This window comes from Serinus canaria, chromosome 6 (assembly GCF_022539315.1).
Source record: "Serinus canaria isolate serCan28SL12 chromosome 6, serCan2020, whole genome shotgun sequence".
NCBI lineage: Eukaryota > Metazoa > Chordata > Aves > Passeriformes > Fringillidae > Serinus > Serinus canaria.
In genome coordinates this window covers 18,213,951-18,229,864 of record NC_066320.1, presented here as the reverse complement: position 1 = coordinate 18,229,864, position 15,914 = coordinate 18,213,951, and the positions used below count along the sequence as shown (strand labels likewise).

Here is a 15,914-nt window from a genome sequence, read left to right as displayed (position 1 = left end):
GCTCTAACAGCCTGCTGACTCTCAAAGAGATTCTTTTATCCCCCATCCCCTTAATTTGTGGCTGGCCCTCCCTGAACTTATTTGGCTCATTACCCAAGAAGATAGCCACCTGCTTTCTTTTTCCTAATTATTGTTCCTCTGGGCTAACAGGTCTGTACACTGACAGCTGGAAGGTGGCACCAGGGGTGGGATGGCTGGTGAGGAGCAGAAAGGGGATGTACAAATGGACTCCTTGGCAGGGAGAACCTGGGAAACAACTCAGGGGCTGTTTGAGGTGCAGCTTGTCTGCCTCTGGAGGAACAGCCGCTTTCCCAGCACGGATGCAAACTCTTGGCAGACTCCAGGGTAAGTCAGCCATGGACCTTAACTGAACAGGCAATTTAATACCACAGAAAAGACAAGGAGATTTTTTTTCACAGCCTTTATCTCCTGAACCAACTAGCTGCGGGGTTGGAGAAGAACCAGTCCAACACAAGGAAGCGTGCAAGAAGAGAAGCCAGGTCCAATGCTGGCTCTGTGAAGCCTGAAAACACATCTCACCTGTAGCTTCCTCTGTTCTTGGTTCTGAAGGGAGACCTACAACAGACTTAGGGAAGATGAGCCTAAAAATAGAAACCTAATTGTGCAGACTCTAAAAACTGCAAACGCATTTTGAGCACTTCACAGAAAAATTAAATTTGCTCCCTACAAACTTCCAAGTGCCAAAGGTGCTGCCAGCACATTGCTTCACCCCTTGTGCTGCCCCACAGGTACAAATCATGGGGCTGGCTGATTGAGTAAGGGCTGAAGGATGAAATCTGTGGCAGAGCATCTGTTCCCACCCAGGCTGCCCTGGAGCTTTGCTAAGGAGAAAAGAGTCTACAGCAATACAGTCTTTCTCTAGTCAGCAGATTGCTCCATATATTGGGAGCAGTGCCTTTTCAATGAAGTTGATCTCCCTGTGTGCAATTAATTAAGCAATGTTCAAAGAAAAGCCTTGGATGATGCAGAAAGCTGACTCTGCTGATGAAAGTGGCTTTAATTGCAGAGCAGGTGTGTGGTGAAGCTGGGGTGAAGCCAGCTCTGCTTTTTTGGGCAGAGTAGGCCAGGGTGGGTATCCTGTTAGCATGGTAGGTTGGGACCTTGGTTGGTGCAGGTATGTTTGCCACTAGGTTTAGAGGAAAAGAGCTTTATTTTATCTCCTAATTTGATGAATACACCAGGTGGAGGGTGAAGCTGTGGCTGGATCTTGGGCTTGCTGCTATCAGTTGTGCAGTGTTAACTGGGCACAATTTTCTGAAGATATTTTCACAGGTGCAAATTCACCCTAAAGGTATGTGTGTACGTGACTCTTCTCCAGCACACCATGACAGGGTGGGAGGTTAATTTCTGCAGCCAGAAACAGGAGGTCTCTAATCCATGTATCATGTTTAGAGCAGATTGATACCAGCTACTATTTTAAATGTTGGTGATGCAACAAAATATTTTTTGTCTATGTCTCACTGTAGGACTGACAAGTGTGTGTAACCCTTCATAAACTGCTCTTGTCAACAGCTTTGGTATTAAACACAGGCAGTCAAATATTGTGAGTCAATATCTTTCCTCTTCTTCCTCATCCATATCACAAATTAGAAGTCACTTAAAAAGAGTTTATTAAAAAGTAGCACTGGTTTCTCATCTCAATTGCCTTCTGATTACACTTTGACTTACTCTCCTAAATGAACATGGTGACTGCCTCTTGGAGAGCTGAGATCTTAAATAGAAGAAAAAATGTATTTACAAGAAAAACAGCCAGTTAGCTGGCTTCTACCTTATAAATAGTCTAGCAGGTCCCAGGAACTTTCTCTAATTTCCATCACTTTCCCCCAGTGCTATGTGTCTGGGCTCAGAGCATTTACAGATTTTCATCCCAACAGCAGTGACAGTATGGCTTCTTGTCCCATGTCCAAGGGAACCCAACCACCTGAGCTCTTCCCATATGCCCTCAGGTGGGAGTTCAGTAGGAGGGAAATGCTTGATTGTGACTGAATGGTCCTCAAAAGGCAGAAATTATGCCAGGATTAAGGCAGAGTTAAGGGTTTCAGGGAAGACCTGGCATGGAAGAAACTGGTGGGACAGTATGGTAATTTTATTATTGCCTTTGCCCTCTGGGGGCCATAATTACACACATTGGAGTTACACACAGTCCGCTGTGCCAGCATGGTGCTGAACCTCAGGATGCAGGCTGCCATATCATCTTCTAATTGAAGGGGGCCATCCAAGCAGGGGACACCTGGAAGGCCTCTGGTCCTGCTGAGATGTCTCCAAGGCCAGAGATGACTTCCCTGCTGGCCTCAGAGTGCCTGGGGAGGTACTAAACAGGTGCTAATGCCAGGGGTGTGCTTGGTCTCAGCCCACCTCAGAAATATGTTTTGCATGTCTCAAGCTGCTGCAGCGGGCGCAGGTGCTGAGAGGGAACCTGCAGGCTGCAGTGCCTGTGCTGAATTCAGCCCAGCCCTGAGCTCTGCCATGTGCAGTGAGGCCAGAGGGACAAAAGTGCCCCAGCAGAGGCTGCTCCAGGGCACAGAGGTCTCCCCTCCTGCTGCCTGAGTCTGCCAGCAGGGAGGCACACACTGTGGCTGTGATGCCAGGAGGAGCATGGCAGCGGTGTGCAGAGCTGCACTGGGGGTGACGCGGGTGAGGCCATGGGAGCCGAAACCTTGCTGTGCTGGCACTACCCCGGCTGAACCCCACCTGCCCTCTGGCTGCCACAATGCGGGGGACCAGGGAGTGCAGGCAGCCCTTGAAGAGGTGGTGGCACTGCTGTCACCCCGAAAGTATGGAAGGCAAAAAGGACCACCTCCTTGGGCCCTTCGGCTGCTGGAGCATCTGCTCCAGGGTAGCAGGTCTGTCCTGTCCTCAGTCCTGCTGAGGGCTCAAAAGAGGCCGGCAGAGCTGAGAGGGGCCATGATGATGGGGGCATCAGGTGGGGTGAGGATGGGAGTTGTGTCTGATGTGCTCTCCTCAGCCTCACTCTCCACATCCTCCACGTCCTCGCTGACAGAGGGGATGATCTGCACCACCTTCTCCTGAAAGTGCACTTGCTTGCGAGGCACTGGCACAGCTGCTGGCTGGACAGGAGTTTCTGGGGCTGAGCTGCTGTCCTTGCTGCCCTTCAGGATGCTCTTCATATGGCCCAGAAGCGAGCGGTGCTGCTCCCTCTGGGCCCCGTGGAAGGTGTAGGTCTGCTCAGTGTCACCAATGACGGTTGGGGCTGCCTCAGTGGCTGAAGGGTCCACGTACTGACCCGCCTGGGGATGTGTGTCTTTGTGGCCTGGGCTCTTCCTCCTCTTGCTCAGCAGGAAGTAGGCCAGGGCAGTGAGCACCAACATGGATCCTGGGGACAAGACTGTTGGCTGTGGGCTCTGGCAAGTGGGAAGGCCTTGCCAAGCAGTGCTTGGTCTGGCTAGCCCAGTGCCACCAGCCCAGCTCCCTGCACCTCCCCACTCCCACCCCTCGACAGACCATGCTCCTCTTCCATCTGCATTACTCCCCACCCAAGCTTCTCACCAGGGATGGTGACGTGCCAGACGAGGACAGGATGCAGGAAGCAAGCCACTGAGAGCAGCGTGTACCCCAGGAATTTCTGGAAGCTCCCTGGGCATCTAGCTCGCTTCCAGAAGGCCTGTGCCAGGAATTCAGGCTTGTGACTGGGGAGAGAAAGAGAGGTCCTTGTGGCATGAGGCACCAACCATACGCCAAGAAGATTTGCTTCTAACCATGACCCATCTAAATGTGCAGATCCTCACTCTGGTTTGTCAGAAGATGGATGTGCTTTTCAGGGAAAATAAGCAAAGCCTGAACATCTCCTGTAGGAGATGTTCAGGCTTTGCTTATCTTCATTGCTTTGCTATTATCATTTGCTTTGCTATCATCATTTGCCAGAGGCCAGCATCTCAGTGCCTCACTAATTAAGTGCCTGCTAATAGGAGTAAGGTGTTGCCTCTAAGCTGTGAGGACTTTTGAGTTTCTGCTAGAAGACAGCAGCAGTGCTCAACCTCTGAAAAGGTTATAAGAATTGTCAAGATTTTAACTTCTGTGCTGTCTCTGGAGGGAGCTGAAGCTCACCCTGGGGATCTGGGTCTTCCTCCAGCCCTGGTACCTTGTGCCTACACAGTGTATTACACAGATGCTGAAGACCAGGGTTTGTTGTGCTTATGCTCAGGAAATCAGGGCACAAGCCTGGGTTAAAACACAGGTTTAAATGGCTGTGCACAGGGACCCATTTACCTCCCCCCTGTCTGAGGGCACTTGCCTTGGCATTGGGGGCAGGACCTTTGGTCTAGCACTTGCAGCTCCCCCAGATCTGGTGTTGCCTGTAAGGGGCAAGGGGCCTTTGGGAGGTCCCACCGTGGCTGGAGAGTAGTGGGCAGGGTCTACTCACGTGAAGCACATCTCCAGGAACAAACTGATAAAGAAGAAGCCTTCACAGACAGCAACTGCAACCCCTGAAAAACTGAAAGGTGGAGCTGTCAGGGGAGCAGGGCTGTGTTCGAGTATGTTCTGCAGGTGGGCAGAAAGGCCACAGGGGCCAGAATTTCCTATCCAGTTCTTGACAGTCTGTATGCTGGGGTCTGAACATCCTCTGCTCATCTGCTTTGTGGAAACTCACAGCCCTTCTGCCCCTGGGTAATCAGCTTGCAGCCAGCGTTGCTTCTGGCCTGCCTGAGTCTGCAGTAGCATTTCTTTTCCTAACAGAAATAGCTTATTTTTCTGAAAACTCAATATGGAGATCTGAAATACCCAAAGCCTTGGACACTGCCTCCTGCTGCTGTTGCAGTCTAGTGTGGTGCCGCCTATGGTGGAGAGGTTGACCTTGTCACCCCTGCCAGCTCTGATTTCAAGGGCAAAAATACTCACAGCAGATAGAAAGCCAGGCTTTTAAACTGTCCTCTCTGCAGAGTTTCTACGCCCACACCGATCAGCACTAGAAAGAGAAGGCAGAAAACATGCTGACTGCAGGGTTCATTCCCAGTTCCCTTGGGTTAGTTCCCAGCTCCCAGGATAAATGTCCCCATTTCCCCAGGGGCTAGCAAGTCAGCTTCTTCCATGCAGGGCAGCATGTTAGGACTGCCAGCACCAGTGATTCATTCTGACACACCCACCCAGAAGAGTCAGAGCTGAGTGCTGCCCTCAACATACAGCCCTGAAACCATCCCAGCCTCACCCCTGCCATCAGTGGCTGAAGGGTCCACAAAACGTGGACCCTTCAGCCACTGATGGCAGCCTTGCCACTGTGTGGGCTGGGGGACGGTGCTCTGGGAATACCAGCAGGCCTTGGACAGCTGGAGGAGGTGAGCAGCAGTGTCCTGTGACCATTCCACTCTCTGCCCTACTGGCACATCTCAGTTGCCACAGGCCCACTGCCCAATCCTCCTCTGCCCCCAGGTCCCCCCAGGGCCTGCCAGCCCCACTCCCCTGCCCTCCCTACTTGCCCAGCCTGCTGCACCCAACACGTGGCTGCAGAGCAGGGGAACTGTGCCAGCTGCCTTCATGAAGGGCTGTAGCCATAGCATCAGGATCCTTTGTTAGCCAAAAACAAAAATATATAATGGGAGCAGGCAGATTAAAACCAGAGAATGAACGTTCTCTCAGTGCCTCAGCCAGTACAGAACACCAGGGAGTCAGTTTTAGGGGGATTAAGAGTATTAGCAAGGCTGAAATCTTTGATGGATTGGCCAATAGCTTCAGGGGATGGAAAAATTTCTTCAACATCCTTCAGCTGCCTTCAAGATTATTTCTAAAATGGAGCAGAAATGCAAGGCCTCACTCCAGCTGCAGCTAGTTGGTCGGTACATGCCAATTCACAGGGCACAAGTGTCAGCAGTGTGAAGCTGAATGAAGCCCAGCTTTCATAGCCAGAGCAATCTCCTGTCTGCGCCTGATGCCTCCACCCCTCAGTGAGCAGTCTCCACCCATCCACTGGTGCTCAGAAGTTCACCACTGCTCCTGTTCCATGCACACGGGCCAAGGTTTGAGGTGCAGGTTGGATCCATTTCTCTGAGCTGTGGTTTGCCCCACCTGGAGAAGAGTACCAGGTTCCCAAACAAGGACACAGATCAGTGTCCATCAAGACTGCAGTGTAGGTCAATACCAAGGGTCAGCTTTCCCATCTGGGCTGAAAGAAATCCCTCTGTGTTCTCCCTGTGTCTCTGGCAGCTGCTGGCCCCTGTCAGCCAAGGGAACTTATGGGGCCACCCTTTTACACTGCCTTTCCAGCCCTGAGCAGAACACAGGAAAATCAGCCTCATCAGAGGGCTGTGAGGCTGTAGCAGCTGTGTAATCCTACATGCAGAGTACTGTCTTTTACTATCTTGTGACTGAGGACCACTCTTTATAATCTTTCCTACAAATCTGGACTTCATTCATTCCCATTCATTCATTCATTCATTCAATCTCTGTGGATGAATGCAGAATTCTACAGCTTGGCTGCTAGCTCAAGCCTCTGCTCTGGATGAGGAGATTTCCTCCTTTTGCACAGCTTCTGCTTTATCCACCAAGCTGTTTGGATGAAGACTCTGCAAGAAAAAAAGAGCTGTTTCGAGGTGTTTGTTTGGACTAGTCACCGCTCTGATTTGGATCTTGTCCAAACCATGTGGCTAAAGGCACATGATTAGGAATTAAATGGTTGAAAGCATGAGAATTAAGAAATAAGTAGGAAATCTTTCCTAGATGCAAAAATCACAAGGCCTAGAATCACTGACCTAGAGATGCTACAAACCCTGGAGCAAACCACAGGGCTGTTTGACAGCTCTTTGCTAACTTGCCATGAGACCAGTTAGCCATTTTCTGATACAAAGGAAGCCCTGTAGCCTCACCACTGCAGAGAGCCATTACACTCCAAGATCCTGGGGGAAGGGGAGGTCTATATTATGTGGGTAACTTGTATTTACTAGCAGCATAAAGAGCTGGGCAGGCCTTCTCAAAATCAATTAGTGAGGCTGATGCACTCTCCATTTCATAGGGTTTTTTTTTTCCAAACAAAACCCATGGGAATTTCTTCTGCATGGTTTCCATTTCATTCAAAAGCCTCACACACCTCATCAGGCACTAAACACTGCATCAAGCTGATTTCTTACTCCATTGAAATACACAGAGGAATAAAACACAGGCACATCTCAGTCTTCACAGGCCTTTTGGGAAAGTCAGGTGATACTGGGAGTGCACCAGACCTATGGAAAAGTACAGTGAGTTGTAGTGCAGCTCTCTGTGCTCTGATGCTAAGCAGACAGATAACTGCAACGCTCATTTAAAGAACAATTAAAGAAATATGTGCAGATGCTGCAAAATGATGAAAAGAAAACATGCAGGAGAGAAAGATGATATTCCACTAACACATTTCTACATTGTAAACTATCAATTTGCTGGTTTAGCATTAGTTTTCTCATGGCAACAAGCTCACATTTTCTCCCAGGAAGGTCTCTATGAATTTCCTTGGAGTTTTAAGTGAGAATATGGCCAGAGTGAGGCTCATGGGGACCCAAATGGATGGGGATGAAGAAATTAAGTGATCTGAATTTTCTGATTAAAGCTTTGTCCCATCGCCCAGTGTTGCAGTATCATCACAACATGCACTTATCTACTGGGAGTTTGTATAAACTCAGAGACTTAGATCTCTCTGCCTGTTATCAGTATCAGCCCTTTAAAGCACATTCCAGAGCCTCCATCACCCCAGCTGTGTCCTTGGGAACCTGTGCACACTTCAGCTGACCTGTGTGCTTTCTACTTTGTCCCTGGTTTGAGCAAAGTGCCTCTTCATAACTGCAGCTCATAAAGGAAATACAAAGGTAGGAGGGCCTGCTGTGACTTACTCTGCAGTGACTCTGAAATCCCTGGGGTTCTGAAACAGGAACCACAGACACCAGCTCAAGTCACCTCTCACCAGGAACCTCTGGTTCACCCCTCCAGCCTTCAGACAAATCACACCCTTTGATCTTTGCTTTACTGATGGGGAAACTGAGGCAGAGAGTGCTGTCTGTCCTGTCCCACAACAGCTAGTCAGCAGTGGTGCCAGTGTCAACCCCTGAGCCTTTTGCTTTAGCTGATTCCCCAAGTCCCATCTCGAGATGCTTCCTGTGAAATGGTGCTCCATCCTCCTGAGTGAGACACTGTGTCTGACACCTGACTCCAAACTCCTGCATTTCATCTGAAAACAAATCATTCAGGTTGTGCAAGCACTTGGGTGTGTCACCAAACCCAGAACACCCTGGTCCAAAGCAGCCCCTGGCAGCGGGGTGGGGGGAGGATGCAACTCCCCAGGTTGGGTGAATTTATGGTGTTTGTACTGCAGCTATAACCTGAACTGCTCCGAGCTGCTTCCTGACAGGCTGCTAGAGAAGCAGAGCAGTGCTTTTATAGTAACTATGCCATGATGGCTGGGACAGAACCTCTCCATCCTGCCTGGCACAGGACATCTCACTGTGCACACTACAAGGAGCTCCTCCTTCACCTTCACATCCCACAGTGTAGCCTGGCAGTTTTGCACAGCCATGCGTATCTTGCTTTTCAGTCTCATTCACATCTTGCCTATGTCTACGTCTGTTTTAGAAGAATACAGTTCAGTTTTCTTCCTTTTTTTTTCTTCTGGCATGCTTTAGCTTGCCCTCTGAATGTTGGCCCTTCCCTTCTGATGTCTCACTGTGCCTCCCACAGCATTTGGAAAGAACCTAGGCAGGCAACCACCACTGTCCCACCCTGGGTCCCAAAGAAGAAGTGAGCAACTTTTCTTGTCCCCCTTCATAGGATGGGGCCGTGGCTGCAGCTGGGCAAAGGCAGGGAGGCAGCCTGGAGATCCCAGCTCCCACTTAGTGCCTTTTAGTGCCAAAGAGAGAGAAAATCTGCTCTTACCTGCTGCGGTGGAGATACCCAGCAATCGGCAGGTGTACTCCAGGGCACTCCAAAGTGCCTTGTGCTGCATGGCGCAGGATGAAGGCTGCAGTACAGCCAGGCAGGAACTCTTGGGGTTCAGAGCCCCCACCTCAGGCGTCGCCCAGCAGCTCCCAGGACTGAGTGACCTTCCCGAAGAAAAGGGCAGTGCAGTGCGTGCAGGACTGGCCACCTCCACAGGGCCTCCCAGGGGAGGGTGGTCGGAGAATGAGCTGCCACCCCGGGGAAGCGGTCAGCGCTGCTTGCCGCCGCTCCCGTGGGGGCTGCGAGACCCGGCCCTTTCCTGCCCGCTCCCTCTCGGCCGGTGATTAATGATTGCTGAGGCAGGGTGCGGCTTGGGGAGCATGGGTGCACGGCCTTCCCTGCTCCTGAGGTGGACGCTCTGGAAGCCCAAGCTGATTAAATGAATGTGAAGTCATTAGTGCTGTGCAGCTCCCGGCAGGTTAACCGTTTGTGAGGATGACGATGTTTGCTCCTGGCAGGAGAGCAGCTCGTTTCTGGCAAGTCACGGGGGGCACCCCAGGCCCACTGCCTCCTGCCGCTGAGGCCGTGCTGCTGCTCGCCGTCCAGCTTCCATCTAGTGCGGCTTGGGAAGTGTCTGTGCTGATGTGCGACCACAGGGACAAGATCAAACCTATTCAGAGGGGTCCCACAGACTTAGGACAGCACAACAAAGGGAGATCTGATTTTCTTTCTTTAGGAACACCGGTGAAATCTATTTTTGTTTTGTAGCTACCAGAGCCATTTGAACAGCACCGGGGTCTCACAAGTGTCATAACCTATGGAATGAGCTGCACAGGTACTCTGACCTCTTTGCCTTGGGTTTCGGAGACAGCCTGGGAGTCCTTGGCTTGTCCCTGCAGGACACACTGGCTCAGGAGGGGGGCAGCCCTATGCATGTCTGAAGGAGAAGACAAGAAAACAGTGTCTGTTCTGGACCCCAGCCCCACACTCCCTTGTGCTTGAACAGGGTACATCTCACTGGAGGCCACCATCGATCCCCACCTGCTGCCACTCAGGGAAGAGGTGGTGTGGGCAGCAGCACGGCAGTGCCAGCAGGAGGGTTGTGTGGGCACAGCACAGTCCCAGTGGGCAGCATGGACTTGTGGTGCTTGCAGGGCTGTAGGTTCACAGGTCAGTGAGCTCACCCTGTGCTGCAGAGTCACTGCAGCCCCTGCCCCTTGCAGCACTGGCTGGGAAGCTGCTGTGGGCAAGGGACTGGGTGAATCATGCTCAACTCACACACAGCCCTGCAGGGAGGGAGCAACCAGCTGAACCTGTCCCCCAGTGATCGCTTCTCATCTGCCTGACACCACAAAGCTGAGCCTGGCCAGTATGAGTGGTACTGACTTATCCTGGGAGTAGAGATGACTTGTGCCAAAGTGACAGATTCTCTTCTGTGGGTTCTTGGTCTGTGTTTCAAACTGGTATTTTCCCATGGCAGTCAAATGCCTGAGCTTATGAAATGGGTTCATGATTCCTGTAAATAACTCCTGATACTGGTTTTTTGAATGTTCACAAAGTTGTGAGTGGCAGAGATTTTGCAGCAGGCAATCCTGAGAAGATTTGGGCAGACTGCAAATTTTCCATGTGAAAAATAGAAAGGCCTACAGGAGAAGGGTTTCCAGAGCATCCTGTGGGGCAATGCTGAATGGTGCAAACCCAACTCGTGTCTTTGCTTTGTGGCAGGGTCACGCTTCAGTTGTTCCTATATCCTCTTGTCCTCCTGCACCACCTCGGCCGTTTGATGGAACTACCTGTTTTTCCACACCTGGTGACTCAGTGGTGAGCCTTCCTTTCCAGGAGGGTGGAAATCAGAGGCAGCAACAGGGAAGATCACATGAAGGCTGAGGAAAATCCCAGCAGGGGTACCTGTGCCCTGCCTGCTATGGTTGGGCATTACCTGGGTGATCCCCTTGCCTTCTAATGGTGCTTTCCTGCAAGCTCCAGGAGCACCCTCTGCCTCCAGTAATCGCCAGAACAGCTTAAAGGCCCTGGCATTTACAGAATACAGATTCACAGAATATTCTGAGTTGGAAGGGATACACAAGGGTCACTGAGTCCAACTCTTAAGTAAATGGCCCAAATGTGGATTGAGCCCACAATCTTAGTGTTACTAGCACCGTGCTCAAACCAGTTGAGCAAATCTCAGGGATTCTCAGGCTGTACAGGTTCTTTCAGGTTGTGCAAACAGTCTGGATGCTTTTTTCCTTGCTGTCATGTTCTTTTTTTAACATTGATTGTTGAATTGAAGGTGTCTCTTTACAAATGTGAAAAGTAGAAAAATACTTTAAAAGCAAATAGAGGAAAGGAAGACAAGAGTCTTTCAGAATCAGTCAGAGCCATGAGCTTAGGCTTGAAGAGATGCAGAAAACAGTGCAGCCCTGAGATATGACCACCAATCTTTGAGCAGCACCCAGCACTGCTCAAGGCAGTAAGCTGCTGCCTCCTCCCAAGGTGGGGGTCCTTTTAGCCAACATGGGCAGTGCAGCATACTGGACTCTTACTCTGGCATTCTTATTAAACTTGTGAGCTCTCATCCAGAAAGTACATGACTTTGTCTAAGTGCCCTTGACAGCAATGTTTCCTTTCTGGAAAGCAACATGCCTCAGGGTTTTAAATAAATGTAAATGTATGGGTGCCAGTGGTGGTGGTCATGGCGGAACAGAATCTATTTGGAAAAGGCAGATTAATACATCAACAATTTAAAACTTCCAGCTCCTCCCCATGTTCCTTTGGCTACTGCCCAGAAGGCTACTTCTGAGTGGGCCTGTATTAGCCTTCCTGAGGGTCTTTGTCCCCCATGTGGGGAGACCCTTAGCCTGGGGCAGCATAAGGCCTCTCTTCCTGGGTGCACTAGGTGTTTCTCTCACTCCACTGCCCAGCAGGGTAGCATGGAGGGAGCTGGTATCCTCAGACTTCATTTGTATCAACACCCATTTAGCAGCTCCTTCCCTCCATTTAGGATTTTTTTGGCTAATGCTCCTACAAAGCAATCTCACATGAACTTGATTTTTCTTGGTAGAAGAGTCCCTCCTCCTTCTGCCTCTGTTCAAGTGGGGAGATGATACCCTTAATGAAGGTGTGTTTTAGTGAGGTTTTTAGAAATGAGTTTATGCAGTCAGAAGAGGACTGACGACTTCCGAGCTTAGAGGGTTTAATAGCCTGTAACCAACATTGCAAAACCTATGCAGCAGCACAGGCTGTTCTGGGACAGTAACAGCAGTGGTCCCCACAGCACCTTAAAGCACTTCTCCTGCACAGGGATTAACAATTTGCACTTTCACTGCCAGCCAGGATTCACATTTACAGTCTGCTTCCCATGATGTATGGGCTGATTTGAGAGGATTTTATCTCAGGGTTATGGTTTCGTGGTCATGTTAGTCTCTGTCTCCATCTCTCCCTACTCACACTTTGCTCAAGTTAGTTTTATGTGGCATCATCACTGTAGCCATTCTGCTGTGACCAAGGCAGCATCTGGATTGGCTGCCCCAGTAAGAATGTAGGGGAACAGCACACTCACCTCATGTTTGTCTCTGCAAAATGGTGATGCTGCAGGAGTGATGCAGATAGTGGAGATCCTATCCTGGGCCGTAGGGTACCACACACCACGCTCTGGAAGAAACCTACAGGAACATGCTTAACTTAGCTTGCCCAAAGTACAAAAACAGTTCTCCATCTGCCTTGGACAATGTTCTGGAAATTGGTTTCTGATATTTCACCTTCTCATCTCTCCTCAGCCCTCAGCTATAACCACCATGTCAGATAGCTTTGCTCAGCAGCCTTGGTCCCTCTCTGAGCAGTAGCAGCTGAGGTGCTCCCACCAGAGTGTCCAGCTAAGCAAGACTGACACCAATGCTCTCCCTGGCCCACCAGAGGACAGGGAGCCAGCAAGCAGCTGCCCAGAGCCTTTGCAGTGGTGCCAGGTGCTGCCTCCCTGCGCTCTCTTTCCACCATGTCACCTGCCATGGAGGGGAAATGGACTGTCACAACAGCAGGCTGATGGCAGATGGACCCAGTCTATTGGAAGTGCCAATGAACTGCAGCTGTGGGTTCACTGGCTATGAATATCTCCTTGCAGTCAGCAAAAGTTTCTCTCTGCCTTGTATCCCCAGAGGTCCACTGCTTTCCAAACCAGTCTGAATGTACTGACAGCATCCTGAGGCGAGCTTGGCAGACCTCCCTCTGCTCCTGCGCCAGGGAAAAGCATGGCAGAGGGCTGCCTGAAGTCACAGAACCAGCAGAACTAAAGAGAAGATCTTACCTGTGCTGCCCCTTCCTTTGCTGTAACAGAGAATGATTCCCTCTGCAGTCTCCGGACCCGGGGCAGCAGTGCGAGCCGTGCTGGGGATGCCCGGCAGGGGACAGCAGGACCCCACCGCTGCACAGACCGGCTGCTCCCCGTGCAAGGCAGGCTGCAGCCAGCCCCCTGCAAGGTGGGGATGAAAGGGCATCATTAAGTTTTACTGTTTGAACAAGAAAAACGTGATAGCCACAATATGGATCTGAAGGGGTCTGGGGAGAGCCCAGAGCTGCAGTGAACACAAATCAACAACTGGCCTGTTTTGCTTTATGCTCTGCGATCAAAGGAATCAAGATGCTGCCGAACACTCGTCTGCTCCTCCGGGAATTTCCCAGCACAGCAAAAATGCCAAGGCTCAGCAGTACTGCTCCGACTGCCCCACATCAGCCCAGCCAGCCCCAGGAGGCTCTGGTGAGCAACTCCAGGGCTGCAGGCTGACCCAGCAGAGAGGGTGAGCTGGAGGGCTGGTGAGGAGCCTCTGTAGCCGCAGCCCCTCCTGGGGACCCTCTCCCTGCCGGCACAACTGGAGAGACACTGCATTTATCCTGCGGGCTGAGCTTTCATCCAGACATCCAGTGCTGATGAAACGATACGGGGTGGTGTGGGATGATACCGGGGAAGGGGGCTGAGGTTGATACCTCTGTGGCAAAGGCAATCTTAAGCAGAAAATGGATGTGGAAACCCATCTGATGCACTTGTGGGGATCTCACAGACCTCAACAGCACCTCTGTCACTCTGACTTGCTGGTGATTTCTGCTTTCCCTGTGAAGCCTGCAAGCCTCCTCATCCCATTCCCTGGCTCAGGAAAGTGACCTCCCAGCATGTCAGCATGAACTTCCCTTTTCCTACTTGGTCACCTGTTTGACACCAACTTTAGAGGCTTTCCTGATACCAGTTCCCTGTGGCAGCATGTGTGAGGGGCTCCTGGCTGGCCATCCCCTAGGAGTGGGGCACAGCTCTGTACAGCTGGGATCAATCCCCATCCCTGTGCTGCTCTGCTCTCCAAGAGGGTGGGCTGAGCAGTGTGTGCTTGTGTCATTTTACAGGACTTGGTAGAGAGATGTGTGATCAGGATGTATGCATACATAGGCAAGTGTATGTATATATATGCTGAAAACCCATGTGTTTTTCTTAAACTAATCTGTAATAACAAGAACTATCAAAATTACATTTATTTATTATGCATTTGATCTCCAGTTCCCCAGCAGGGCTCCCAGAGATTGGTGTCCAGCTCCCAGAACTGTGTGATTTTGCAAGACTCTGCATGAAAACACATTTCTAGCTTAGCAAACTGCAGAGAAAAACTGCAGAAACAGACTCAAAATCTAGAGGAAAGAAAGCTCCCAAATTAATCTTTGTTTCCTATTACTAATAGTATTATTTCTAATTGTATGATTGAAATGCACAATCTTTGGGGGATTACAGTAAAGCTAAACAAGAAATGTCACAGGGAAGTAGGGAGAGGGGACATCAGGGGCTGAAATTAAGGCATTAATTCCAAATCTAAGCCCCAAGGCAAGAAATACCTTCAATCTCAGCACTTCTCAGCTGCCTGTGAAGTTTCTTTGCTGACTGGCTAGGAGGACTGAGGCAGGAGTGGGGCTGGGAGCTGCAGTATACCATGAAGGCAGCAGAGGCCTGACAGGGATAGGGGTGCTCCCCCAGATTCACAAGGGGCAGGGGATGCCAGCCAGCAAAATGTATGAGCCTTCTGTCCAGGGAGCTCCTCAGGGATGTGCCTGGTGCACAGGGGGGCTGCTCTGTGCTGCAGGTACAAGTCCTCTCCAGTGGGACTGTCTGCACTCCACTGGGAGGCAACACAGCCACAGAGCTGCTTGGCAGCTCCTTTGAGAGGCAGTGGACAAGGGGTGACTCTCAGCCTGCTGGGGTTGCTGTGGTATGCCCTGGGCAAAGGGAGCACAGCTCAGTGATGGCCTTGGCAGTGGGGACTTGGGGGCTTTGTCCCTTTTCCTTAGGAATCTTTGTGAGACTGGTTTTGGCTCTTAGTGGATGAAGGGAGACCTCAATTTGTAAAGAGGGCAGGGAAACGTGAAGGGAGTTACTAATGTGATCTTAAGGCATGGCTACACCCTGCACAAGTCCCTGCATGTCCTCCATGCCTGCTGGCCCTCAGTTCTTGTTCTTTCTTACAGGCTCTGTCAGACTCGCTTGCTGTGAGGGGCTCCCACAGGAGCAGTGGGAACTTCAGACGTGTTCAAAGATGACATATCACAGAGACCATGTTGCCCACACGAACAGGAATCCCCCTACCATGGATCAGTCAGCTGCAGAACTTGGGAGAGACTCATCATGCTGAAATTGGCATCAGTGCCTCTCAATGGACTATCACTAAAAATAAATCCATCTCCTTTTCTCCATGTCTGGGCTGAAGTCCAAATCATTCCCAGAGTCTGAATTTGATAGAAGTCCTTTAGCAGATGGGTGTGTTGGCTAGCATTGTCTAAGAGGCAGCTAGAAGTGATCAGTAAGGCACACAGAGGCAGGTAGAGCAGATGGAAAAGGTGCTTAGGATCACTTACAGCAGTATGGCTAGGGATCTGGATGTGAAGGCCATGGATTTCACCTCACATGGATCCAGTAAGCACACATCCACTTTTCCCACTGACACTGAAAAATTCCTCACCCCACAAGAAGTCCCATAGGACTGGAGTGATCAAATAGGGAGGTAATTGAAGATTGAAAGACC

At 50.7% G+C, this 15,914-nt stretch overlaps 1 protein-coding gene across 1 annotated transcript; it reads right to left on the bottom strand.

Moving 5' to 3' along the window:
* Positions 1-1,628: 1,628 nt before the first annotated feature.
* On the bottom strand, positions 1,629-9,253 carry TMEM72 (transmembrane protein 72). The gene is made up of 5 exons (XM_009087322.4): positions 8,866-9,253; positions 4,879-4,945; positions 4,403-4,474; positions 3,529-3,668; positions 1,629-3,355 (listed from the first exon to the last, which is right to left on the bottom strand). The coding sequence occupies exons 1-5, from the start codon at positions 8,933-8,935 to the stop codon at positions 2,895-2,897; spliced, it is 810 nt and encodes a 269-aa protein (XP_009085570.2). The 5' UTR covers positions 8,936-9,253; the 3' UTR covers positions 1,629-2,894.
* Between the last annotated feature and the right edge of the window lie 6,661 nt (positions 9,254-15,914).

What these genes read in the sequence shown, in the direction of transcription:
- TMEM72 (XM_009087322.4), bottom strand. Translation starts at nt 8,935, where the DNA reads ATGCAGCACAAGGCACTTTGGAGTGCCCTGGAGTACACCTGCCGATTG. An exon ending in TTCCTGGAGATGTGCTTCAC is followed by an intron (nt 3,669 to 4,402) that starts GTGAGTAGACCC and finishes TTCTCTCCCCAG; the next exon opens with TCACAAGCCTGAATTCCTGG. An exon ending in CTGGCACGTCACCATCCCTG is followed by an intron (nt 3,356 to 3,528) that starts GTGAGAAGCTTG and finishes TCTTGTCCCCAG; the next exon opens with GATCCATGTTGGTGCTCACT.